We start from the raw sequence: 25,942 nt of genomic DNA, 5'->3' as shown, positions 1-25,942 counted from the left end.
ATCTGCAGGAGAAGACCCCTTACCTTCACTCCCTACACACAAGGAGAGCAGCCTTGCCTGAAACAATCCTTTCCTGTAGCTAGTAACTTTCTTGCTCCACCCCTTCTAGAAAAACTTTTTTTTTATTTTGAAAAACTTTTCTTTTGTATGGCAATCAAAAGTTTAATGTCAGGCACTTGGGATCAGAAAAACTTGTTGAAGGCACCTGGATGGCTTGGTTGGTTAAGCATCCAACTCTTGACTTTGGCTCAGGTCATGATCTCATGGTTTGTGAGTTCAAGCCCAGCATTGAGTTCTGCACTGACAGTGTGGAGTCTGCTGGGGATTCTCTCTCCCCCTTTCTCTGCCACTCCCCCACTCGCTGTCTCTGCCTCTCTCAAAATAAATAACAACAACCAAAAAAAAAAAGCTTACTGGTAGAAGTTTTGGCTATTTTCGTTTTAGTGCTTTCTTGGAAAAACAAATGAATTAGTCCAACTTTAGAGGAGAAGAGCATATGAGCTCTTCCTTCAGTCCAGGTTCTCAGGGCAGATCTGTGCACAACTCAGGGGTGAAGGACAAGCCAGGGTCTGCCAGGGGAAGCAAAAAGGCAGGGCCTCCAGGATCTCAAATTACACAGTCGTGGGTGAGAACAACATGGCGGTTGTAGGAGGAAAGGCCGAGAGGAGCACAGATGAACAGTGCTAAAGAATAAAAATTCACCCAAGGTGCCTGGTTGGTTAAGTCCATTAAATGTCTGACTTCAGCTGAGGTCATGATCTCACAGTTCGTGAGTTGGAGCCCCCCATCCGGCTCTCCATGTAGAGCCTGCTTTGAATCTCTGTCCCTCTCCCCTTTCTCTGCCCCTCTCTCGCTCACACACTCTCTCTAAAAAATAAATAAACAGGGGCGCCTGGGTGGCTCGGTCGGTTGAGTGTCCGACTTCGGCTCAGGTCATGATCTCACAGTTTGTGGGTTCGAGCCCCCCATCGGGCTCTGTGCTGATAGCTCGGAGCCTGGAGCCTGCTTCGGATTCTGTGTCTCCCTCTCTCTCTGACCCTCTCCTGCTCATGCTGTCTCTATCTCTCTCTCAGAAATAAATAAAATATTTAAAAATAAATAAATAAATAAACGTTTGTAAAAAAGAACAAAAATTCAACCAAGGAAATCAGGGCATGTAATTGCCTTTATTCAGACTAATGAATCCGGCAGCATCCCTTTCAGTAAAGAGGTGCTCTGAGGAGTTGTAAGTAGCGGAAGGTGTTTATAGGCAGGAGGGTGGCAGAAGGAAGTATTCTCAAAAGAAAGGAAGGATTTTTTTTTTCAGATCGGGCCATCTTTTGGGGGGAAGATCTTACCCTGCAGGTGACCTCATCAGTGCTGATCAGGAAATTTCAGAACGACCGTGTAAAGGTCGCATTTCTGGGAGAGGCGGAAACATCAGTGAATCTTAGGTTTGCTGTTGTGGGGGAAAGTACCTCCCTCCATTTGGGGCCCGTTGTTTCTTTTCTAACAGTAGATAGCAGGGGTGGGGGGGTTGGTGGACTTTAAATGCTGGGGGCAGGGGCGGATGCTTGTGATGTACTGTCTAAGCCTAGAGAGCCTTGAACGGGTTTGTGTGGGAGACTCAAGGTCAGCTCTCTGGCTGTTGGACAGATCCCTGTGGAGCCCATAAGTGAGACAGGGAAGGGACTGGAAGTCAGGAGGTGTCGGAATGTGCTGGAAGAATTGACAGATACAAGTGTGATGAGAAGACTCCACAGAGATGATATGATGCTGTATAGTGAAACCAAAAACCAGACTGAGGGGCTGGTCTTTCCCTGGGGAGGCTCTGAAGGAGAATGACACCAGCCAGTTGCTACTGTGTGCCCTGGACCTGGTCACCCTCAGCCCCAGGGTAACTTTCCGGCAGGACCTTTCTGTCCAAAGAAGAGAGATCAGTAGGCACTGAGCCCTCATGGTGCAACAGGACCTCCATTGGCTGATTTCTGTGTGTTAATTTCTTTACTGTTCACAACCACCTTCAAGGCAGAATGCGAGATCTCTCTCTGATTCACAGAACAGGAAACCGAAGCATGGAGAGATGAAGTGATTTGCTTGACAGCCTGCGTTTGAGCTCAGATCTGCTCCCCCCGGGGATGTGTGGACAGTCCTGCTCTTTCGTATTGCCACAGGGCTCCACACACTTCATCAGCTGGTGCCTGACTCTCCTTTCCCCCCAGCGCTGGGATTCCTGGGGCCGCCACCGAGCTCCGGCAGCCCTCACTTGCTTATCTTGATCTCTGAGTACTCGCTGGTGCTGGTGGCCTCCTGGTCCTGAGGTTCCCTCTCCTTCATCCCGTGGAAGCTGAAGGAGGCGTAATGGGGCTCCTGCTGCTCCTCAGAGGGAGGGGCATCCCCGGCCAGGGTCACTTGGTCTGGGGCGCCATCTGGGCAGGGCTTCTTCCTGGACCCCTGAGTGAAAGAGAAACAGGAGAGTCCGAGAAGGAATGAGGGAGACATGGTCCCCTCCAGGGGAAGTTGGGCCATTTGTTCATTCATCCTCTTATTCACACACATTTCCTATGAACTTAACGATTCACTCATCCATTTATTTTTTAAAGTTTATTTATTTATGTTGAGGGGGAGAGAAAGAGAATGAGCATGGAAAGGCCAGAGAGAGAGACAGAGACAGAGAGAGGGAGAGACAAAAATCCCAAGCTGACAGCATGGAGCCCGATACTGGGCTCAAACTCACGAACTGTGAGATCATGATCTGACCTGAAATCAAGAGTCAGACGCCTAACTGACTGAGCCACTCAGGCACCCCTCACTCATCCAATTAAAAGTCTGTAATGCTATGACTGATTAGGCCATTTTGAAGGCTTACTAATTACATTTAATCTTCACACACACACAGGACAGTATGAATGGTACTTATTATCCCCATTTTACAGGTAAGGTAGACTGAGGTGGGGGGGAGGTAGAGTAACTTGCCCAAGGTTACTCATCTAGTAACAGACAGAGCCAGGAACCAAACTCGGGCTTGCTGTGTTATTGAAAATAAAAAGAGGAGAAAATATTTGAATAAAAACAGTGGAGATAAAATTGAAGAAAGGTAAACCATATCAGCTGAAAGGGCCCACAGGTGTAGAAAAAAGACCAAGAAACCTCACACCCCAATACAGTATAGTAAATTTTAAGAATATCAAAACCAGGTGTGCCTGGGTGGCTCAGTCAGTTAAGTGTCCAACTCTTGATTTCAGCTCAGGTCATGATCTCATGGTTTGTGAATTTGAGCCCCACATCAGGACCAGCACTGGTGGAGCAGAGCCTGCTTGAGATTCTCTCTCTGCCCCTCTCCTTCTCTCTCTCTCTCAAAATAAATAAATAAATAAATAAAACTTTAAAAAAAAAGCTTTAAGAAGAAAAAAAAAGCATATCAAAACCGAAGGGAAACTGTAAGTTTCCAGAAAGAATTAGCGGATTACCTACAAATGTGCAAGATTTGGACAGACTTAGGATTTTTTTTTTTTGTTTATTTTATTTTATTTTATTATTTTTTTTTTTTACAAATAGTTTATTGTCAAATTAGTTTCTACATAACACTCAGTGCTCATCCCCAAAGTGCCCTCCTTCATGCCCATCCCCCCCTCCCCCCCACATCCATCAGTCCTCAGTTTTTGTCAGCATTCAAGAGTCTCTCATGGTTTGCCTCTCTCCCTTTCCCCTACCATTTCCGCCCTTCTTCTCCCCCTTGGTCCTCCGTCAAGTTCCTCCTAATCCTCCTATACGTGCAAACATATGGTATTTGTCCTTCTCTGCCTGACTTATTTCGCTCAGCATAACACCCTCAAGGTCCATCCATGTTGCTACACATGGCCACATTTCATTGTTTCTCATTGCCATGTAGTATTCCATGGTATAGATAAACCACATCTTCTTGATCCATTCCAGACTTAGGATTTTTTAAAAAAATTATTGTAGAGAGAGAAAGTGTGGGAGAGGGGCAGAGAGATAGAAAGACAGAGAGAGAGAGAGAGAGAGAGAGAGAATGCTACGCAGGCTCCATGCTCAGTGCAGAGCCTGATGAATGTGGGGCTTGATCCCACAACCATGGGATCATGACCTGAGCTGAAACCAAGAGTCAGTCGCTCAACCAACTGAGCCACCCAAGCACCCCCAGATTTAAGATTTCCTAAAAGCCAACACTGGGTACAAGAAATGATAGAGTACCATGGGTTGTTTTTTTAAAATATTTTTTTATTTATTTCTAGGAGAGAGAGAGAGACAGCGTGAACAGGGGAGGATCAGAGAGAGAGGGAGATACAGACTCTGAAACAGGCTCCAGGCCCTGAGCTGGCAGTCAGCACAGAGCCCGACGCGGGGCTCGAACCCACGAACCGTGAGATCATGACCTAAGCGAAAGTCGGATGCTTAACCGACTAAGCCACCCAGGCCCCCCTGTTTTTTTTTTTTAATGTTTATTTATTTTGAGAGAGAGACAGCATGAGCTGGGGGAGGGCAGAGGGAGGGAGACAGAGAATCCCAAGGAGGCTCTGCATTGTCAGGGCTGGAACCCACAAACCATGAGATCAGGATCTGAGCCCAAACCAAAAGTCAGGCGCTTAACCATCTGAACCATCCAGGCGACCTAGAGTTCATTACAGCGTGTAAAGCATTGAAGGAAAAGGGCTCTTGGCTGGCTCAGTTAGTGGAGCATGTGGCTCTAGGTCTCAGGGCTGTGAGCTTGAGCCTCACGTTGGGTGTAGAGATTACTTAAAAGAAAAATTAAAAAATAAAATAAAGCATCAAAGGAAAATCACTTTGGTCTTAGAATTTATATCCTGCCACATGAAATGCAAATGTAGGAGCATTAAATAAATGTTTTCAAACACACAAGTCCTCAGAAGTCTTAATACAAGAAAACACAAACTGAAAACACATTGGGAGGAAGAATTCAAATAAAAGTAACAAAATCTGAAGATGCTCCAATAAATCTGGAGTATCAAGGAGACAGAATGCTTCAGTAAAATGTGTTAGCTGTGCACCAAACACAAGCCCAGAGAATAGAAAAATGTTAAGTATGTTCATAACAACCCAGAATGAAAAATGAAGATCGAGAAAAAGCATCAACATTGTGGAAGGTGGAAGGAAAGAAGAACAAGAGATAAATAAAAACACACTAAAGGTTTTCTGGGGTGTAACAGAGATATTGTTGAAGTCCCCTCCCTGCTTATAACCTTTGGCCAGTACATAAAAAACCGGAAGATTAGAACACTGTATACACAGCAAGCTAGCTTTACCCTGCAAGATAAGTTTCTCAAGAACTGCACCAGAAAGTTCGGCAGGAAGCCAGAGGTTAGCACAATAACTGCGCTGTCTGCCTCTAAAGCCTACTTGCCACATAGACAATATTTGTATCTTAGAGAAACACGTCCTAGTCAGGCAGAAGCCTGGGAACCTAGTCAAGCCTGATAAGCTCAAGAATATAAGCTCTTCCCTGCTGCTATTCGGGGCTACTTGATTTGGGTGCTCCCCAAGCATGCCTGGCACTGAATAAAGAAGTGTGTGACGCCAATTTGGGTTCCTGTATTCTATTCACTGATCTTGGCTCGGGTGGCTACAACAATATTAATTTTTTTAAGAAGAGAGAAAATGAAATACTGAAAAAAACAGAACCAAGTGAAAGGAAAAGGTAAAATAGGAGAAATAAATCCATATGTATCAATAACCAGATGTAGCACTAAACACAAATGGAGGACATGAAATTGAAATTTTTTTTAATGTTTATTTACTTTTGAGAGACAGAGACAGAGTGTGAGTGGAAGAGAGGCAGAGAGAGATGGAGACACAATCCAAAGCAGGCTCCAGGCTCTGAGCTGTCAGCACAAAGCCCAACGTGGGGCTTAAACTCCCAAACCATGAGATCATGACCTGAGCTGAAGTCAGATGCCCAACCGACTGAGCCACCCAGGCACCCCAAAATTTCATTCTTGAAAACCTAGTTGTATACTGTGTACAAAAATAACTGTAGAAGCATAAATAAAATGTTGGAGGAACAAAAAATGGAAATATATCAGGCATCTTACTAACCAGTGATGAAGTGGTGTATCTATATTAAGATCCAACCAAATAGACTTTTGAAAAGTATCAATAGGGACAGAGAGGATCACTATGTGTGATCAAATGTTCAGTTCACGGAGAGGATACAATATTTCTACAATATATGGTTGTAACTTAAAAGTACATCAAATATAAGAAATATATTTGCTTGGGGTGCCTGGGTGGCTCAGTCAAACAGCTGCCTTTGGCTCAGGTCACAATCTCGCGGTTTGTGAGTTTGTGCCCTATGATGGGCTCTGTGCTGACAGCTCAGAGCCTAGAGCCTGCTTCAGATTCTGCGTCTCCCTCTCTCTCTGTCCCTCCCCCACTTGCACCCTGTCTCTCTCTCAAAAATAAACAAACATTAAAAAATTTTTTAAAGAAATATATTTGCTAAAACTACAGGGAAAAATGGATAAATACACTGCCCTAATGTAAGATTTCAACACACCTGTCTCAAATATTGATCAGTCAGGAAGACCTATTAGCAAAGATTTGGATTTGAACAATATAGTCAACACACTGGACAACTGACCTTATGTAGAACTTAAGAAATAGAAAATATATATTCTTCTTAAACCCCCAGAAAATATTTCCAAAAATTCATCACATATGAGGCCACGGTTCAAGCCTCAACAAATTTAAAAACTAAGTATCATAAAAACTGAGTATTCTGACCGAAACGCAATTTAGTTAGAATTGAATTATGGAAAGATGTTTAAAGATGTTTAAATCCCCATACATTTGGAACTTCTTTTTTTTAATCCCAAATGATTTAAAATTCCAAAAAGAAATTATGATACGGTTTGATAACATTTAGAACTGAATGATACTAAAATGACACACGTCAAAACCTCTGGGATGAAATTAAACTGGTGTTCTGAAAGAAATGAATCCATAAATACTTTTATCATGGAGGAGCACCATATGTGAAGTAGCTAAGCACCTAGCTTAAAAGGCTAGTGAAAGAACATCAGAACAACCAAAGCAAGTAGAAAGCAGGTGCTAAGAAAATGAGAGTCAAAGTAAATAAAATAGAAAAGAAGAAATACAGTGATAAAATAAAAAGTCTCAAAAGTTAGTGTCTTCAAACTGGCAATAAAATAGGCAAGCAATTAACAAGATTTGTTTAGAAACACAAAAGAGAGAAGTCACAAATAACCAATTTCAGAGGGGAAGTAATCCTAATCAAAATGAACAATATAAAATTAAAAGATTACCACCGATAACCTTTTGTCAAAAATATTATAAAGCTTAGGTGAAATGAACAAATTCCTAACCAAAAAAAAAAAAAAAAGCTGACCAAAGGACACCTAAAATAACTGAATTAGAAAAATTGTTCTTGGGGCGCCTGGGTGGCTTAGTCGGTTAAGCGTCCGACTTTCGCTTAGGTCATGATCTCGCGGTTCGTGGGTTCGAGCCCTGCGTCGGGCTCTGTGCTGACTGCCAGCTCAGAGCCTGGAGCCTGTTTCAGAGTCTGTATCTCCCTCTCTCTCTCTGACCCTCCCCTGCTCACGCTGTCTCTCTCTCTCTCTCCTAGAAATAAATAAAACATTAAAAAAATTTTTTTTAAATAAAATTAAAAAAAATAGAAAAATTGTTCTTAGGGGCATCTGACTGGCTCAGTGGATAGAGCGTGTATGACTCTTGATCTCAGGGTTGTGAGTTCAAGCCCCATGTTGGGTGTAGAGCTTACTTAAAAATAAAGTCTTAAAGGGTTGCCTGGATGGCTCAGATAGTTCAATGTCTGATTCTTGGTTTGGCTCAGGTTTGTGGTCTCATGGTTTGTGGGATCAAGCCCCACATGGGGCTCTGTGCTGACAGCAAGAAGCTTTCTTGAGATTCTCTCTCTCTGCCCCTACCCAGCTTACACTCTCTCTCTCCAAAAATAAATAAATATTTTAAAAAATCTTTTAAAAAATACTGTCTTGATACTAAAACAAGCAAATGGCAGGAGGAGAAAGGAAAACAAGACCATTTTACCCATGCATATAGATGCAAAACTGTTAAACAAAAGATTAGCAAACTGAATATACTAGGGTTCATATAATGAACAATTTATAAAGTTTTTTCTCAGGAATGCCAGAGTAGTTCCTTTTTTTATTATTAAATTTTTTTTTACTGTTTATTTCTTTTTGAAAGAGAGAGACAGAGAAAGTAGAACACAAGCAGGGGAGGGAGAGGGAAAGGGAGACACAGAATATGAAGCAGGCTCCAGGCTCCCAGCTGTCATCACAGTGCCTGATGCGGGGCTTGAACTCATGAACTGCGAGATAATGAGCTGAGTTGAAGTCGGGCACTTAACTGACTGAGTCACTCAAGATGCCACATTTAAAAAAAAAATTTTTAAGTTTATTTATTTACTTTGAAAGAGAGAGAGAGCAAGTGAGGAGGGGCAAACAGAGAGGAAAACAGAGAATCTCAAGCAGGCTCCATACAGTAAGCCCAATGTGGGGCTCAAACTCACAACCTGAAGATTGAGAGTAGCACGCTCCACCGACTGAGTCAGCCAGGCACCCCAACCTGGGATGCTTTTTAATTTTTTAAGTAGGTTCCACACCCAATGTAGGGCTGGAACTCACCACCCCAAGATCAAGAGTCACATGCTCTTCCAACTGAGCCAGCCAGGCGCCACTGTGATATTTGTGAAATTGAAAAAAGAAAAACCTGTTAAAAATACTTCAATGTCTACATACAAATTATTATAACTAACAAGAGAGCTTAGCAAGCTGGAAGAATATAAGATCAATAAACATGTAATTGTGTTTCATACGCTGCTGCATCTACTGAGAGAATGAAGACAATTCTTAGCATCCAGACCACTAACACCCTGAAGAGGTGGGTGTCACTGGGAAGTCATGAATATTTACAGTGAAGCCCCAGAAGAATTCTGCAGGGGTGTTTGGCCCCACAAGGGGGAAAGGAGAAGGAGAAGCTGCATGAACAAATGAAGGAACTGACTAGTGTTCAATCTTTAGCCACTTACTGCTCACAATCGGTGTTCCACAGACCTCTGTTTACCAGAGTACTGAGTCTGAGTGTGCTTACTTCCCCATCACGGACTCAGGAGAGTGAGTCATTTGTTGAAATATGGAATCTTGGGGCACCTGGGTGGCTCAGTCGGTTAAGCATCCGTCTCTTGATTTCAGCTCAGGTCATGATCTCACAGTTGATGGGAAGGAGCTCTGTGCAGAGCCTGCTTGAGATTCTTCCGCTCTCTCTGCCCCTTCCCCGCTCATGCTCTTGCATGTTCTCTCTCAAAATAAATAAACATGAAAAAAGGAAAGATTCTCTCTCTCCTACTCTCCCTCACTTGTGCATGCGCATGCTCTCTTTCTCTCTCTCTCAAATTAAAAGAAAATGAATCTCTTAGAAGAAAAGTACATCTGCAGAGGATGCATGAGATCAGGTGTTTCTTGTTTAGTATCTGAAGTATAAAAGGAAGAGCTGATTTTTTAAGGAAATGACAACATATTTGCATCAAATTCAGCTGCTTTGATTCAGCAAGCCGTGACAATTTAAAACAAGAATATCACAAGTTTTTCAGACGGTATCCATGTCTCTGTAAAAGAATGGTTCAGGGGCGCCTGGGTGGCTCAGTCAGTTAAGCGTCTGACTTTGGCTCATGTCATAATCTCACAGTTCATAGGTTCGAGCCCCGTGTTGGGCTCTGTGCTGACAGCTAGCTCAGAGCCTGGAGCCTGCTTCACATTCTGTGTCTCCCTCTCTCTCTGACCCTCCCCTGCTCATGCTCTCTCTCTCTCTCAGAAATAAATAAAAACATTAAAAAAAAAAGAAGAATGGTCCAGCAGGCTTATGAATCAGATTTAAGAATGCTCCAGCTACCAAACCAACAAGAATTGAAACGACATCTAAGGCCAATTTGAAATTTTTTTAAAAAAATTGCAAAACACTATAATTTTTTAAGTTTATTTTTTAAATGTATTTTTTAGTGATGTTTATAACTAACGTGGGGCTCGAACCCACCACCCCGAGATCAAGAGTTGCATCCTTCTCTAACTGAGCCAGCCAGGCGCCCCAACACTTTATAAATTCTTTAAAAATATTTTCATTCCACATATCAACGATGAGTGATCAGAAACTGCACTTTTAAAAAGACAGCATTGATAATAGTAACAAAACTAGCATTAAGGAAGAAAACTAACAAAAGGGTTGCAAGACATGTTGAAGAATTTCTACATCTTTCTTGAAGAAAAAAAACCCCTTAAACTAATAGATACCTGCTTTTGTGGACAAGGAGATTTGAGTTTATAAATAAGTAAGTTCGGGGGCGCCTGGGTGGCTTAGTCAGTTAAGCATCCGACTTTCGCTTAGGTCATGATCTCACTGTTTGTGGGTTCGAGCCCCCCGTCGGGCTCTGTGCTGACTGCCAGCTCAGAGCCTGGAGCCTGTTTCAGTCTGTGACTCCATCTCTCTCTGACCCTCCCCTGCTCACTCTGTCTGTCTCTCTCTCTCTCCTAGAAATAAATAAAAAAACATTAAAAAAAAATAAGTAACTTCTTCCCAAGTTGATCTGTAGATTCAATGTAATTTCAGCCAAAACACTAACAGGAGTGTTTTTTGGAACTGATTCTAATATTTAAATATTCTAATATTTAACAGAACAGAAAAAGGCCAAGAATAGCCGAGACACTATTAAAGAAGATTAAGGAGGGATCCTGCTCTATCAGATATTGGGACTTAGTTTTGAGTCTATAGATTCTATTGCCTCAATAGACAGTTCTGACTCAAGGACAGTAAAATTGGCCACTGGAATAGAATAGAAGCCACAGACAGAGGCCACGCACGTATAGACTTTCGCTGTATGTCAGAGTAGAATGGCAGATCAGCTGAGGGGAGAGACAGACATTATTCCATATGTGAAGGAGGAACAAACGTAGATTAACACTGCACATCACACAAAAATCAACTCCAGGTAGATTAAGGCTTTCCGTGTCCAAAGGAATACATAAAACTTTTAGTGGAAGCTATACTTGAATACCATTCTAATCTTAGGAGAAGAAAGATTTTTTTTTTTTTAGGAGCACTGAGTAGCTCAGTTGGTTAAGCGTCTGAATCTTAATTTCCACTCAGGTCATGATCTCGAGGTTTGTGAGTTGGAGCCCTGTGTGGAGCTCTGCGCTGAGAGTGCAGCCCCTTCTCTGCTCGTGCTCTCGCTCCCTCACTCCCTCTCTTTCAAAATAAATGAATAAACTTTTAAAAATAGTGAAAAAAATAAAAAGAAAAAAAAGAAAGATTTTATTAAATGAAACCCAAAAGACATTCAACAGAAAAGAGATTAGGTGCGCCTGGGTGGCTCCGTTGGTTAAGCCGCCGACTCTTGATTTCGGCTCAGGTCATGATCTGATGGTTTGTGAGTTTGAGCCCCACATCGGGCTCTGTGCTGACAGTGCCCTCTCTCTTTGCCCCTCCCCTGCTCTCTCTCTCTTTCTATTTCAAAATAAATAAAGCCTTAAAAAAATAAAGCTATGTGAATCTATCTTTTAAAAAAAGAGATTACTGAACATGGTTGTATTACAATTAAGAACTTATATTCATCAAAGGTCGCCTTTAAAAAGTGAAGACAAGTTACTCATTAGAAGATATTTACAGTGCATATAACTGAAAAAAAAAACCAGTATGAAAATGTGTAAAGCTCTCCCATCAATTCAATAAGAAAGTCAAACACGCTATGGGCTACAGGGAAATGGGCTGCAGATGGGACCGAGAATTTTTTTTTTAATGTCTATTTTATTTTTGAGAGAGAAAGAGAGCAGGGGGAAGAGCAGAGAGAGAGGGTGAGAGAAGACCCAAAGCGGGCTCAGCGCTAACAGCACAGAGCCCAATGCAAGGCTCAAACTTATGAATTGTGAGATCACGACCTGAGCCAAAGTCCGATGCTTAGCTGACTGAGCCACCTAGGCTCTCTGGGACCAGGCATTTTAGAGAGGAGGTGTTTATACGCCATTGAAGACAGATTTTCATGCCCCTTGACAACTAATGAGATGCAAATCAAAGCCACAGCTAGCGAGCTTTCAAAAAAACTGAGAAATTCAAGCACAGCAGACTGTAGATCGACAGGGCCCACTAGACACAGACAGGTGTATTCATGGGTGCAATTGCTTGGGAAAACTATTTGTCATGATAGGAACATGCACACACCCTCAGACCCAGTAATTAAATTCTTAAGTAATGCTGTAAAAAGTTAAAAAAAAAAAACACTCTTGCATGTGAATACAATGAGATGTGAATACAAACATCTGGAACAACTCAAATGTCCAGCAAGACGAGCTTAGGCAATAGACATGATCGTAAAATGAAACACTGTTAACAGGTAACCACAGTAACAACAGGGATGAACCTCCAGGACATGATTAGCAGGGTTGTCTACAAAGCGAGTCTGAGAAGCGTGCACAGAGGGTAGGCTCAGAAATAGTTACACTAGGGGCAGCGGATGGCTAACCGACATCTGACTTCGACTCAGGTCATGATCTCATGGTTCATGGGTTCGAGCCCGGTGTCAGGCTCTGTCCTGACAGCTCGCTCAGAGCCTGGAGCCTGCTTCGGATTCTGTGTCTCCCTTTCTCTCTCTGACCCTCCCCTGCTCACGCTGTCTCTCTCTTTCTGTCTCTCTCAGAAATAAATAAAACACTAAAATTTTTTTTTCAATAAAAAAAAGAAATAGTTACACTAAACAGTGCATATCTCGGGTGTACATACATATATGAGGTAACACTAGCAATGGGTCATAGATGTAAGTTACCGTCAGTGTTTGGGGTCTTCAGTTGGATGAGGATTCAGCGTTGCTTATCATAATACGGGCAAAATGAGTAGGTACAAGTAAACAATGCCTGTTCCAGAGATTGGTCATGAAGAAGGCATTTCAGATAACTCCATTTAGGGCAACAGGGCCCCAGTTTTGTAAAAGGGGAGAAGGGACATGTTGGCCAGTGGCGGAGTGAGAGACGATTGCAGCCCCTGCTGGCAAAGACGTCGCAGACACGGTGAGAGGGAGAACACAGGGAGATGCAGAGGTGCCATGTGCGGTGCCCCTCAAGGCAGGGATGGACACAAAGCTCTGGGGGTGCAGAGGAGGGAGACGTGGACATGGGCACGGAGGGAGATGGCAAACCTTGCCCAGAGCAGAAGACGCTGACACTGGAGCGAGAGGGACGGTGACATGAAGTGGTCTGATGGAAATGGGAACAGGAGGGCATTTCCGGTGGGAGGAACTGCACATGCAAAGGGTCCAAGTGATGGGGAGACAGTGAGAAGGCCAGTGTGGCTGGACCATAGGCTGGAGTGAGTGGCCTTCAGGGGACACCTCCTGAAGGACTTCAAATATCAACCAAGGAACGTGACTAGATTCTCTAAGCAATGGGAACAAGCACCACGGAAACTCCAGAAAGGCTGGAAACCAATAGTTTCAGGGAGAAATTCAGTCAAGCCGTGTCCAGCAAAGGGGTGAAGTGGGCTCAGTGATAACCAGGGGTGGAACAAGAGGTGTCTCTCTCTCTCCCCACTCAGTCTGGGAGATGAAGGGGAAGAAGAGAAGGGAAGTCACCCCCCAGGTGTCTGCTCAGGTGACCGGGGTGGGGCAGGGGTGGGGAAATGCTGAGGAGCTCCATCTGGAGTCTGAATGGACACGCCCAGAGCCCCCACTGCCTGAGAAGACCCCGACATCACTCACCCAGGCGACAGTACCCATGACAGGGTCTTCATCATCCATGACCTCTCGACCCCCAGATGCTTGCTTCCTGCGGGCTTTCACTCTAAAAGGAGAAAGCAGCACACTGCAGCCAGGACGGCTCATGTGGGCAGGCTGTCTGCTCCCAGGCAAAACCGCTAAGGTCCCTACAACCCGGCTCAGACCTTCCTGACACGTGAGGAAGGACTCCATCCCCCTGATGACCTGGGGTTTGGCCAGGCTGAACTTCCATCACTAAAGATCCCTTAACACATAAAAACATGTACATGATGGGGCTCCTGGGTGGCTCTGTCAGTTAAGCATCCAATATCGGCTCAGGTCATGATCTGGCGGTTCATGAGTTCAAGCTCCGCGTCAACACTCTGTGCTGACAGCTCGGAGCCTGGAACTGCTTCAGATTCTGTGTCTCCTCCCTCTCCTCCTCTTCCTTCCCCTCCCCCCCCTTCTTCTCTCTCTCTCTCTCAAAAATAGACGTTTAAGAAAAAAAAAAAACATGTACCCAAGTGGGGACCTAGGTGGCTCAGTTGGTTAAGAGTCCGACTCTTGATTTCGGCTCAGGTCTTGACCTCACAGTCCGTGAGTTTGAGCCCTGCACTGGGCTCTGCACTCTTGGGGTTCTGTCTCTTCCCCTCTCTCTCTGCACCTTCCCTACACATGCACACATAATCTCTCTCTCCAAATAAGTAAATAAACATTAAAAAACAAACCAAAAACTTGTACACGAGTGGTCATGACTTATTCGTGATAGCCAAAAAGTAGGAATGGCCCAAATATTTATCCATAGATGAACAACACATAAAATGTGCTCCATCCACGCAATGGAATATGACATAGAAGTAAAAAACAAACAGAATGAAGGTCTGACACATGCCACACAACACGCATGAACCCTGAAAACCCCATGCTAAGCGGAGGAAGTCAGTCGCAAAAGACCACATACTGTAGGATTCCACTTAGATAAAAAGTCCAGGGGCACCTGGATGGCTCATGACATTCTCACTGTTTGTGAGTTCAAGCCCCTCATCGGGCTCTGTGCTGACAGCTCGGAGCCTGGAGCTGCTTCCCATTCTGTGTCTCTCTGTCTCTGTGCCCCTCCCATGCTCATGCTCTGTCTTGCTGTTTCTCAATAATAAATAAATGTTAAAAAAATTTTTTTTGAAAAGTCTAGAAGAGGCAAATCTAGAGAGATGGAAAATAGATTGGTGGTCCCCTAGGGCTGGGGCGGGGGGAGGGGGGGAGGATGAAAATGAAGGACTGTAGGTTTCTTATTTTTAATTTTTAATGTTTTATTTCACACACACACACACACACACACACACACACACACACACACACGAGTCAGAAAGAGGGAGACACAGAATCTGAGGCAGGCTCCAGGCTCCCAGCTGTCAGCACGGAGCCCAACGCGGGGCTCAAACCCACGAATCGTGAGATCATGACCTGAGCCGAAGTCGGATGCCTAACCGACTGAGCCACCCAGGCGCCCCAAGGAGTGCAGGTTTCTTTTGTTTGTTTCATTTTGGGCTAATGAGAAAGATGTATAATTGTAGCAAAGGACGCACAAGTCTGTAAATATACTACATTGAATTGCACACGTTAAATGTATGGGCGTTATATCCCAGTAAAGCCATTACCACCCCTTCTGGCGGACCCTACTCAGCCCCTACTTCTGGGATGGGAGCCTCTCTCCGCACCCCTGCGCGCCCCGCCCCGCACCCACTTACATGCAGAAGAGCGCGCACAAGCACAGGCACAGCAGAGCCGAGGCTCCAGCGCCTCCCACAGCTGCAGACGCGGCTTCTGCCAGGGAGAGCGACTTCGCTGCGTAGACAGGCGGGAGATTGACTTCCAGGACTCAGTCTCTTGCCTCCCTACCTCGTTGCAGAACTTGCTGAAGGGCCTGCTCAGGCCCGAGGTGGAGCACCCTGTCCCATGGACGGCCCTCTGCCCCCACGCCCGCCCCCACCGAGGCCGTCTTTTCTAGGATCCAGACTCCCTTCTCCGCCCCACCTTCCCCGACGCCCCCAGACCTGGCAGCAGCACCAGGACGGTGGCGCTCTGGGCCCCGTGTGCGTTCCGGGCCTCGCAGCTGAGTCTGAGGTCGGAGCCCAGCGGCCCAATGAGGCTCAAGGAGCTGTTGGCCCAGGGCCCCGCGGAGCTAGAGGTGACGGTCAGGGAGGCGTTGCTGCGGTTCCCCTCCAGCAGCCCCTCCCCCAGCCGCCAGCGCAGGGTGGGGGCCGGCCGGGCTGCGGAGGAGCAGGTGCAGCGCAGCCCCTCGCCCTCCCAGGAGCAGGAGGGGCTGAGCCGCCGCGGCGGGTCTGCGGGGTGGGGGGAGGGGCGGGGTCAGCGGCGCCTCTGCTCCCCAGGCCCCGGGCGCCCCGCCCCCGGGGGTCCCCGCACTCACAGACCACAGAGAGATGCAGGGAGACGTGCTGGGAGCCCAGCGAGTTCTGGGCTTGGCAGGTGAGGACTCCTTCCTCAGCCCCGACTCGAGGCAGCTCCAGAGTGTGGTTCGTGCCCACGGGGGTGGCATTCAGGGCGGGGTACCCCCGGAACCAGCTCAGCTCGGCAGGGGGGTTGCCGGCAGCAGCACAGAGCAGCCGCAGAGCCTGGCCCTCCCAGATGTCAAGGGATGAGGTGTTTTCCAGAATCCTGAAGGCTTTGCGGGGAGAGATGCAGAGAGAGGAGAGCGAGGCATTAGAGAGAGCTGTTGGAGACTGACGGTCTCCATCTCCCTCCTTGCCAGGACCTGGCAGGCATCTCCCTCTCCTTCCCTGACCCCCTGAATTGGGTCCATCAGGGTTCAAAGGCGGAGCTTTACGTGCAAAAGAGGTTGACCCCAAGTGTCGGGGCCTCCTATATTCAGAGGAGGCTCAATGCCCCCACTGGACATGCCTGGGCTGTTTGGTGGCTTCACTCAATGAATGCAAGGAAACAGAATGGAGGAGGCTGGCGTCGGAGGGGGAGGAGGGAAACCACAGCGGTGAAAGGGGAGGTGGACAGTGTGTGTGTGTGTGTGTGTGTGTGTGTGTGCGCGCGCGCCACATTTGCACCCAGACTAACTGGAGGAGGGAGGGTGGGGACATTTGCTCTTCCCTTACCTGATCCTATTGAAGCTATTGATCCCCAGGCCCTTGCTGGGAACTGAGCCCCCACCCCCACCCCAGGCCAGACCCCAGCCCCCAAGAAGGAAGGTGCTTTCCTACCTGTGACATTGCTGAAGAAGATGCCTATGGTGAGGTTGTGGGGAGCATCTGGGATAGAAAGATACAGTCCTGCTCAGAAGTGAAGATTGGTGTGGAAGCTGACCCAGCACCCAGGGAGAGTAGGCGAGCACTGGGAAGGTACGATGGCCATCCTTCCCTTTTCCCCTCACTCCCACTCCCACACCTGTCCAATCCCACTGCCCTGAGAGACCCAGCAGCGCCCCCCTTCCCCAAACTCACAGGAGACATTGAGCCAGATGGTTCTTTCCAGGGTGGCCTGAGCTCCTGGCAGTTTCACCTGACAGGTGAGGTTGGTGCCATGGTCCTGCGGCCTCTGGGTGAAGCCCAGCACCGACGAGTGCAGGGTGTTGGGGTCCAGCGAGTCCAGAGCAGCCCCCGCCCAGGAGAATGTGAGAGGCCTTCCCCCTTCGCAGGACCCCGGCAGGCTGCAGGTCAGCTGTGCGGGCCTGCCAGACTCCAGGGGCTCCGGGACGTGGATGTCTGGTTCCTGTGTCAGATCTGAGGAGGAAGAGAGGGAGGTGCCTGGGCCCCAGGGGGTGATGACCCTCAGTGCGACCCTGAGAGGCACAGGACCATGGGGCCCAAGCTGACCCTGGGCCTGTATCTTTTTCAACAGTCCCAGCCCCAAGACCTGGAGCAGGGAATGTTCTAGAGTCCTGGCCTGCTCTAAGAGGGGGTGTCCACCCCCAGAGCCCTCTCCCGGGACCCCTGCCATACCTGTCACCTTCACAGTCAGCGGCATATCTCTGTAAGTGTATTTCACGTCCTCTCCTCTCTCCACTCGGAAGTAGTAGACTCCCTCGTCGCTCCTCCGGGCCTCTCTGATTCTCAGGGAGCAGTCGCCTGTCCTGGGGTCCCCTGTGAGCTGGAATCGGCCCTTGGTGTCTGTCTTCACTGGTCTCCCTGGGTTGTTTGTAGCCGCTGGATGACTGTTGCTTGAGGTGTCCCAACCCCGGAACCAGTATACTTAGAGCATCTTCCTGGAAGACCCAGTTCTCCAGGGGTAGGAGAAGGAGCAGCTCACGTGGACACACAGACCCTCCTGCACCGTCACGGGTTCCTGCACTCGCAGCTGGATCCCTGGATCCTCCTGTGGGGACCCTGAGGATCATGGAGGCTCAGCCGGGGCTCAAGCCCCCTCCCCCCTGAGCCCAGCCGTCCTGCCTCGGCCCACTCACCCCCCCACAGCAGGAGCAGCAGCAGCAGAGGCACCATGTCCGCAGGGACCAGGGCAGGAGCCCGGATCCAGGTCCGTCTGTCAGGGAGGGAAATGTGCTAATGTGGGGGAGGCCACGGGAGCCCCAACAGGAAGCCGTGTGTGACAGAGCTGTGGTCACCTCGGAAGGGGAACTTGGGCGGCACAGGCCCTGGCGGGGGAGGGGCGCTGAGGTGGGGCTGAGAAACTATCTTGTCTCATCTCTGCCTGTGACACAGCCCGTGAAAGTAAAGAGGGCCCTGGAGGCCGGGGTGCTCGTCCAAGTGAGTCTGACAGTGATCCCCTTGCAAATGACATTGAAGTCCAGAGTGAGGTGAGCACAGGGCGAGAGCAGCTGGAAAGGAGAGACAGGGAGCATGTGGGCAGCTCAGCCCCTTCCCCTCCAGCCCCTTCTCTTCCCAGTTCCCCGTGAGCCTGAGCAACCACGCTGGGCTGATTCCGGGCGTTCGTGCAGGCCCCGTGGGGTTGAGGCCCTCATCATGCCCTCCAGCCCCTACACCAGACCTGGGGCCCTCTGAGCCCCAGCTGCGGGGCTCCACAGCAACCTCCAGCCGATCCGCACAGCCACTGCTCACATAAAGAATTCGCTGAGCCTACCAGGAAGTCAGCAGGACTCAAGCATCCAGAGGAAAATCTGCAACAGGTGCAATATTCCCCGAATCACCTTGCCCAGGAAAGAAATGAATTACAGAACTGGAGCTTCTGGAAAGAACAAACAACGCCTCCTGAATGACTTCTCTGGGGCCTTGAAGGATTTCCAGGCTGGGCGGGTGAGTATCTGCTAACGAAAAGGAGAGGGTTGCCAGAGAGAGAGCTGCATCCTCCTCTCTGCGGAGGGGAGGCCAAGAGAGAGCAGCTCCTGTCCTATGCTGGCCATGACCAGTGGGACTGGATATAGAACCAGGGGCATGACGCGGCCACCCCGGAGCAGGATCTGGAACTTACTCAAGAGAGCGAAAGGGCAATTCGGCAGCTGCAGGCTGACATTTTGGATGTCCCTCAGATGTCTCAAGACTTGGCCTTGATGATCCATGAAGGAGACCCAAGTGACAGCTCGGAAGCCAACGTAGAAAGCTCAGAGCAGAGGTACATGCAGAGAGAGCTACACTGGTCAGAATCCGCACCCAAGCTGCTTAGGATCAGAAAAGAAAATCTCGCAAGAACGTCTGTATGCTGATGCTTGTTCTGTTCCTTATACTTACCCTTGGTACTTAGTATCTGGCAGATCTTTACATGAAGCAAATGTCTCAGATCTACCCTCTGCTGAGCTGTAGGGGTCCTTTTGGAACAGACAGAGCCTCAGGAAGAGAGCATAAACTGGAATGTCTTGTCCTAATTGAGTTAGAAACAAACTACCAACTAGACAGTGTGTATCAATTTACACACACATTCTCTTGATTTCTCAAATTGGGAGTTAAGGTACGTGTATTTTGCTTGCTCTTGTATTCTGATTGCCCTTCATCCTAAGTGCTTACTGGAACTTCTGTTGTAGACATTCCTGTCTTGACAGGTGACACTAGAATCTTGAAATACCATCTTTTGAGCGTAAATGAGGTTCATCTTTTTACTAACAACTGAGTTAGAATTCCTCTTTGGCACCTAGGATATTGGAGTCTGTCAGAAACTATGTAATAAGACAGCACTCTTTATTATGGAATCTTCTCATTTGAATTTCTTTAAAAAATGTTTTTTATCTTTGCTTATTCTTGAGAAAGAGGCGGTGCGAGCAGGGGAGGAGCACAGAGAGAGAGGGGAACAGAATCTGAGGTAGGTTCCAGGCTCCAAGTTGTCAACACAGAGCCCGACGCGGGGCTCGAACCCACGGACCGCGAGATCATGACTTGAGCTAAGTCACATGCTCAACAGACCTAGCCCTCCAGGTGCCCCCTCATTTGAATTCCTAAGAAGTATCTTTTTCTGCTTCGAGAGATTTCTAGCAATGTGCTTAACTGGAAAGCAATACAATTGCACCGTGATCCAGATTCAGATTTTCCACTGGAGCTGTCCAGTTGTCAGGGGTACGTGTTATTCTGGGTTTTAAGTCTTCTTTTTTAAAAAAAAAAAAAAGTTTATTTCTTTTTTTGAGAGAATGCGAGTGGGCACACAGGCAGGGGAGGGGCAGAGAGAGAGACTCCCAAGCAGGCTTCCCTGTCAGCTCAGAGTGGAAGCTGGGCTCCATCTCACAAACCTTGGGATCATGAGCTGAGCTGAGATCAATAGTCGGTCGCTTCACCAACTGAGCCACCCAGGCGCCCCTGAAGTTTTCTTTCTTATGTGCTGGTGTCCACAGCAGCTCATCCTTGCGCACACTACACTGTCTCCTTCACTTTTTGAAGTGGTGCATTTGATTAGCACTAAATTTCCCTTGAGGCACCACACTGTGGTCCGTCTGAAGGTCGGGCACCAGCATTAGAACAAAGCCCTCCAGGTATGTTTGACAAACGTAGACTAGAAGATCATCCCCGTTTTCTAGAATCGGAGGAAATTGCCAGCACTCACTGCCAGGATCCTCTTTTCCCTAGAAACCCCTATCCCATCACCGCTTAGCCTTCTCCATTCTTACCTCCATCTTCTTGTGGCGATCGGTTTCTTCTTCCAAAGCACATCTAGGGAGTGTGTGTGCTAAGTATTCTGATGCACCTTGGGCTTCCAGAATGGAGGAAACCCTCCTCTGCTATAAAGCAGGGCAGAGTCTGGTTAATGTAAAATCCAGGGAGCCAGACTGAGGGGGCAGATGGATCCGAAGGAGCACGTCCGCCACTGGAGGCAGGAAATAGGTGCTGGAGGACTAGGGGGTATTTTGTGGGAGGGTTTCTGTTTTCCAGTGAACACTGGAGTCGATGCCAGTCTCCCTTGGCACTGGAGATCCAGTGAACAAACGCATGTGGCTTCTCTCACGCAGCCTGCAATTCAGTAACGCGAGATGAAAGAACCCGAGATGATCTCGCGTAGACTTCGTCTGGAACAGGGCTCTGGAATGAGGGCATATTGGCCAAATCCGGCAGCCACCGTATGCGAAGGCTTACTTACCCGTCTGGTTGTGATGTATGGCTGCTTCTGTGTTACAGTAAGAGTTGAAAACCCGTATGCAGAGTCGCTGTGGCTGAAAACACTTGCCCTGGCCCTTTAAGGAAAAGTTCGCTAAACTCTGAGAGAAAGTCAGATGAGGAAGTGGTGAGCCATGAGGGAGAGGGGAGGGCATCTTCTGAGAGAGGTCCGTCAAGGAACCCATGGTGTGAAGGTGACATTTGAGCACAGACCTAAAAAAAAAACCAACCACCCTCTGGGGTTCACTTGCCTCGGTCTAGATAGAAAAGGGGGATTTAGACAAAACATGCTTTACAAAGACAAATAGCAATGGAGTGCAGTGATTTCACCTTATTGTTGTTCGCCTGTGGTTGTGTGGTCGTGGGGAACAGTGAGTACTGCCTTCGCCATGAAAAGGCCGCCCCTTTCCCCTGTAAGGGTTGTTGGGCCTTCTATGGCATCAAGATTGTAAAAGCTATGTGGAGGCGGCTTAGAAGTTAGTCCTTGTGGGGCGCCTGGGTGGCTCTTTCCGTTAAGCATCTGACTCCTGATTTGGGCTCCGGGCATGATCCCAGGGTGGTGGGATGGAGCCCCACTTCACGTTGAGCATGGAGTCTGCTTGAGATTTTCTGTCTCCCTCTCTCTCTCTCCCTCGGCCACTCCCCCCTGATCGTGTTCTCTCTGTAAAAATTAAGTGCTCTCTCATAGTAAGAAATATGTTTTAAAAGGGGAAAGTCCTGGAGGTTCAGTGTGACTCACCCTCTAGCTGAAAACCACTGAACATTCTGGAATTGGATCACTTACCATTTCCTTAAATCCATTCAAGTGCAGGCGCGCATGTGGGGCTCTGTCGGTTAAGTGTCCACCTGCGGCTCAGGTCACGATCTCGTGGTTTGTGGGTTTGAGCCCCGCGTCAGGCTCTGTGCTGACAGCTCAGAGCCTGGAGCCTGCTTCAGAGTCTGTGTCTCCCTCTCTCTCTCTCTCTCTCTCTCTCTGCTCTTGCCCTGCCCACACTCTGTCTCTCTCTCAAAAATAAATAAACATTAAAAAAATTAAAACAAAAACACAAACCATTCAAGTGGATGTGGAAAAGAGAGAACTGTCGTGCCCTGCTGGTGGGAATGTAAGTTGGTGCAGCCACTCTGAGAAACAGTTCTGAGGTTCCTCAAGAAATTAAAACCGGAACTACCATATGATCCAGCAATAGGCTTCTGGTATATATGTGAAGGAAATGAAAGCACTCTCTCAAAAGATATATGCACCTGTGTGTTCCTTGCAGCAGTATTTACAATAGGCAAGATATGGGTCCCCTGGGTGACTCAGTAGGCTAAGCGTCTGACTTTGGCTCACGTCATGATCTCAAAGTTTGAGAGTTCAAACGCCTTCATTGGGCTCTGTGCTCACAGAGCTGGGAGCCTGCTTCGCATTCTGTGTCTCCCTCTCTCTCTCTGCTCCTCCCCTGCTCATGCACTGTCTCTCTGTCTCTCAGAAATAAATAAATGGTAAAAAACACTTTGTAAGGATCCTCGGTGGCTTCGTCATTAAGCTTCTGACTTCAGCTCAGTTCATGATCTCAGGGTTTGCGAGTTCAAGTCCCACATCAGGTGAGTGTGGGCCCCATTTCTCTTTCTCTCTCTCTCTGCCCACTCTCTGCCCTTGGTGGCATTCTCTGTCTCACCCTCCTCTCTCTGTCTTCCCCTTGCTCTCTTGCACCTTCTCTCTCTCAGAAAAAGAAATGAAAACATTGCACTTCAAAATATTTTAAAAATATGTAAGTAAATTGAAAAAGATGTTGTGTCAATGGGTTTAAAACAATATTGTATAAAAGTCACCTCTACCTAAGTTAATATGCAGCATCAGAGCAATATATCAACCAATCCCCGGGTGATTTTTGTGGAACTTGACAACTTGTTATCAAATTTGTATGGAAGTAGGGAACCTTAGCTGACTGAGTCAGTAGAGCATGCCACTCTTCATCTCGGGATATGAGTCTGAGCCACACAAGGAATGTAGAAAATACTGAAAAATAAAATATCTTTAGAGGCACCTGGGTGGCTCAGTAACTGAAGTGTTGACTCTTGATTTGGCTCCAGTCATGATCTCGCAGTTCGTAGGTTCGAGCCCCACATCGGGCTCTGGGTTCAAAGTGTGAAGACTGCCTGGGATTCTCTCTCTCCTCCACCTCTGGGTGCACACGCTCTCTCTCTCCAAATAAATAAACGTTTAAAAAAAATAAAATGCTGAGACCTAAGTCAGACTTCTGACTAAGAGTCATTAAAAAACAAAGCATCTGCACACACCGGGGTGGGGGCTAACGTGGAAAAGCCTGATTTTCTCTAGTGTTGGAGGGAGTGCAGAGGAGTCAGACATCTTCAGACCCTGCTGGTGACAATGTCAAGGAGCTCAGTCACTTTGCAAAACTGCCTGACAGGCTGGTGGGTCCCCTTTATCCACAGTTTCTTTATTTGTTTTTCTTTTTGTTTGTTTTTGTTTCTCAATGTTTTATTTATTTCTGAGAGAGAGAGAGAGAGAGAGACAGCATTCACAGGGGAGGGACAGAGAGAAGAGAGGGAGACACAGAACCTGAAACAGGCTTCAGGTCTGAGCAGGCAGTCAGCAGAGAGCCTGATGCGGGACTGGAACCCATGAACCGTGAGATCATGACCTGAGCCAAAGTCGGACACTTAACTCACTGAGCCACCCAGGCGCCCTATGCACAGTTTCACTCTGTGTGGTTTCAGTTCCCCAGAGGTCAGCTGCGGTCTGGTTGCCTTTCCTCAGGACACCCAGTAGGTCAATAGCAGCCTAGCGCTACATCACAAGGCTACCTCGTTCTATTCACTTCACCTCAGAAAGTAGCCTTCTGATCATCCGCATCATCACGTTCAGAAGAAGGGTGAGGACAGCACAAGAGGAAATTTGGGGAGAGACACAGAGATCCCATTCACGTACCTGTAGGGCAGTAAATTGTTGCAGTGGTCATGCTTTCTTATTACTTCCCGTGGTTAATATCTTACTGTGCTTCGTATGTATCTTTACCTTTATTATCGGTTCCTAGAGAGAGAAGAAACATAATACATATAGGATTGCTGGTTTGGGGCATCGCCTGGGGGGTCTTGGAACTTCCCCCTGCCACCAAATACACTTGGATTTAGAGCTGGGAATGCAGGCCAGAAGCTTTTGTTCTCCTGCTGGGGGAAAGGACATCAGCTTGCCTGTGACAATCACGCGTCACCCTCGGGAACTCTCTCCTGTATTACGCTGGGTTGGCAGCTTTGGCTTCCCTGCAGTGAGTACGTGTGGGAGATCCCGTCACCCTCTGTGGCTGTTAAATCTGATTAGGATGAGGGGCGCCTGCGTGGCTCAGTCAGTTGAGCGTCCAACTCCTGATTTCAGCTCAGGACATGATGCCAGTGTCTTGGATTGAGGCCCCAGTTGGGTGCTTAATATTCTCTCCCTCTGGGACGCCTTGGTGGCTCGGTCCGTTAAGCGTCTGACTTTGGCTCAGGTCATGATCTCACGGTTTGTGAGGTTGAGCCCCACGTCTGGCACTGTGTTCTCAGCGTAGAGCCTCCTTTGAGTCCTCTTTCTCCGTCTCTCTGCCCCTCCCATGTGCTCACTCTCTCTCAAAAATAAACATTAAAGAAGAAAAAGATGCTCTCTCTCTCCTCCTGCTCTCTCCTGCTCTCTGTCTCTCAAATAACTTTTATAAATTTAATTAAAAAGTCCTGAGCAGGGTGCAGGCTTTGCTGTACTGGTTTGTGCCATAAAACTGAATTCTGCAGCTGTGATCTTAGATGACAGTCAGGTGCAGCAGCACAATGTGGCCAACATTTCAATGAGACAGAGACTGGGAATGGACTCCTAACGCCTGTCGCTGAGTGTACCATACCGTGTGGCGAGGCCCGGGGTAGTTGGCAGCCATGATCAAGGGCTCCAAGCAGGACAGCTGTGCGCCCTGGGCCAGAGGAGGGGCTCCGGAGCAGAGAGAAGAGTCAGGGTGGCTGTGACTTCTTCTTTCTGATCTGGCTTCTGAACCTCGGGCAGCTTCAGTCCATCACCTGTTTCCAATTGGTCTGACTTGAGTATGTATAGTAAGGTTTTGTTTTGGTACAGTAAACATAACACAAAAATGACCATGTTATTTTATTATTTCAAAAGATTCTTTATTTTTGAGATGGGGGAGGGGGGGAGTGAGAGAGAATCCCAAGCAGGGTCTACAATCAGCACAGAGCCAAGACGGGGCTCAATCCCACGACCTTCAGATCATGATATGAAGCAAAATCAAGAGTCAGACGCTTAATGGACTGAACCACCCAGGCGCCCCTTGACCATTATTTTTTTTTAAATAGTTTATTGTCAAGTTGGTTTACATTTACTACTCAGTGGTCATCCCAATAAGTGCCCTTCCCCATGCCCATCATCTCCCTTCCCCTTTCCCCAGCCCCATCTGCACTCAGTTTGTTCTCAGCCTTCAAGAGTGTCTCATGGTTTGCTTCCCTCCCTCTCCCCAACTATTTTTCCCCTTCTTGTCCCCCATGGTTCTCCGTTAGCTTCCTCCTAATCCACCTATATGTGCAAATATATGGGAGCTATCCTCCTCTACCTGATTTATTTGCTAACCCTAACATCCTCAAGTTCCACCCATGTTGCTACGCATGGCCAGTTTTCATTCTTTCTCATTGCCATGGAGTATTCCAT

The 25,942-nt window shown here is 47.5% G+C and overlaps 1 protein-coding gene across 1 annotated transcript; it reads right to left on the bottom strand.

Moving 5' to 3' along the window:
* Positions 1–1,147: 1,147 nt before the first annotated feature.
* SIGLEC5 (sialic acid binding Ig like lectin 5) lies at positions 1,148–18,623 on the bottom strand. The gene is given in 9 exon segments (XM_039249136.1): positions 1,148–2,433; positions 13,754–13,835; positions 15,496–15,592; positions 15,802–16,089; positions 16,176–16,430; positions 16,978–17,025; positions 17,218–17,496; positions 17,716–18,099; positions 18,177–18,623. Coding segments are annotated over 9 exon segments (1,662 nt in total). The 5' UTR covers positions 18,214–18,623; the 3' UTR covers positions 1,148–2,241.
* Positions 18,624–25,942: the final 7,319 nt, after the last annotated feature.

Source organism: Hyaena hyaena, unplaced genomic scaffold (genome assembly GCF_003009895.1).
Source record: "Hyaena hyaena isolate Hyena2069 unplaced genomic scaffold, ASM300989v1 scaffold_9, whole genome shotgun sequence".
Taxonomy (NCBI): Eukaryota; Metazoa; Chordata; class Mammalia; order Carnivora; family Hyaenidae; genus Hyaena; species Hyaena hyaena.
Note: the sequence above shows the minus strand (reverse complement) of the source record. Positions and strands in the feature narration are given on the sequence as shown.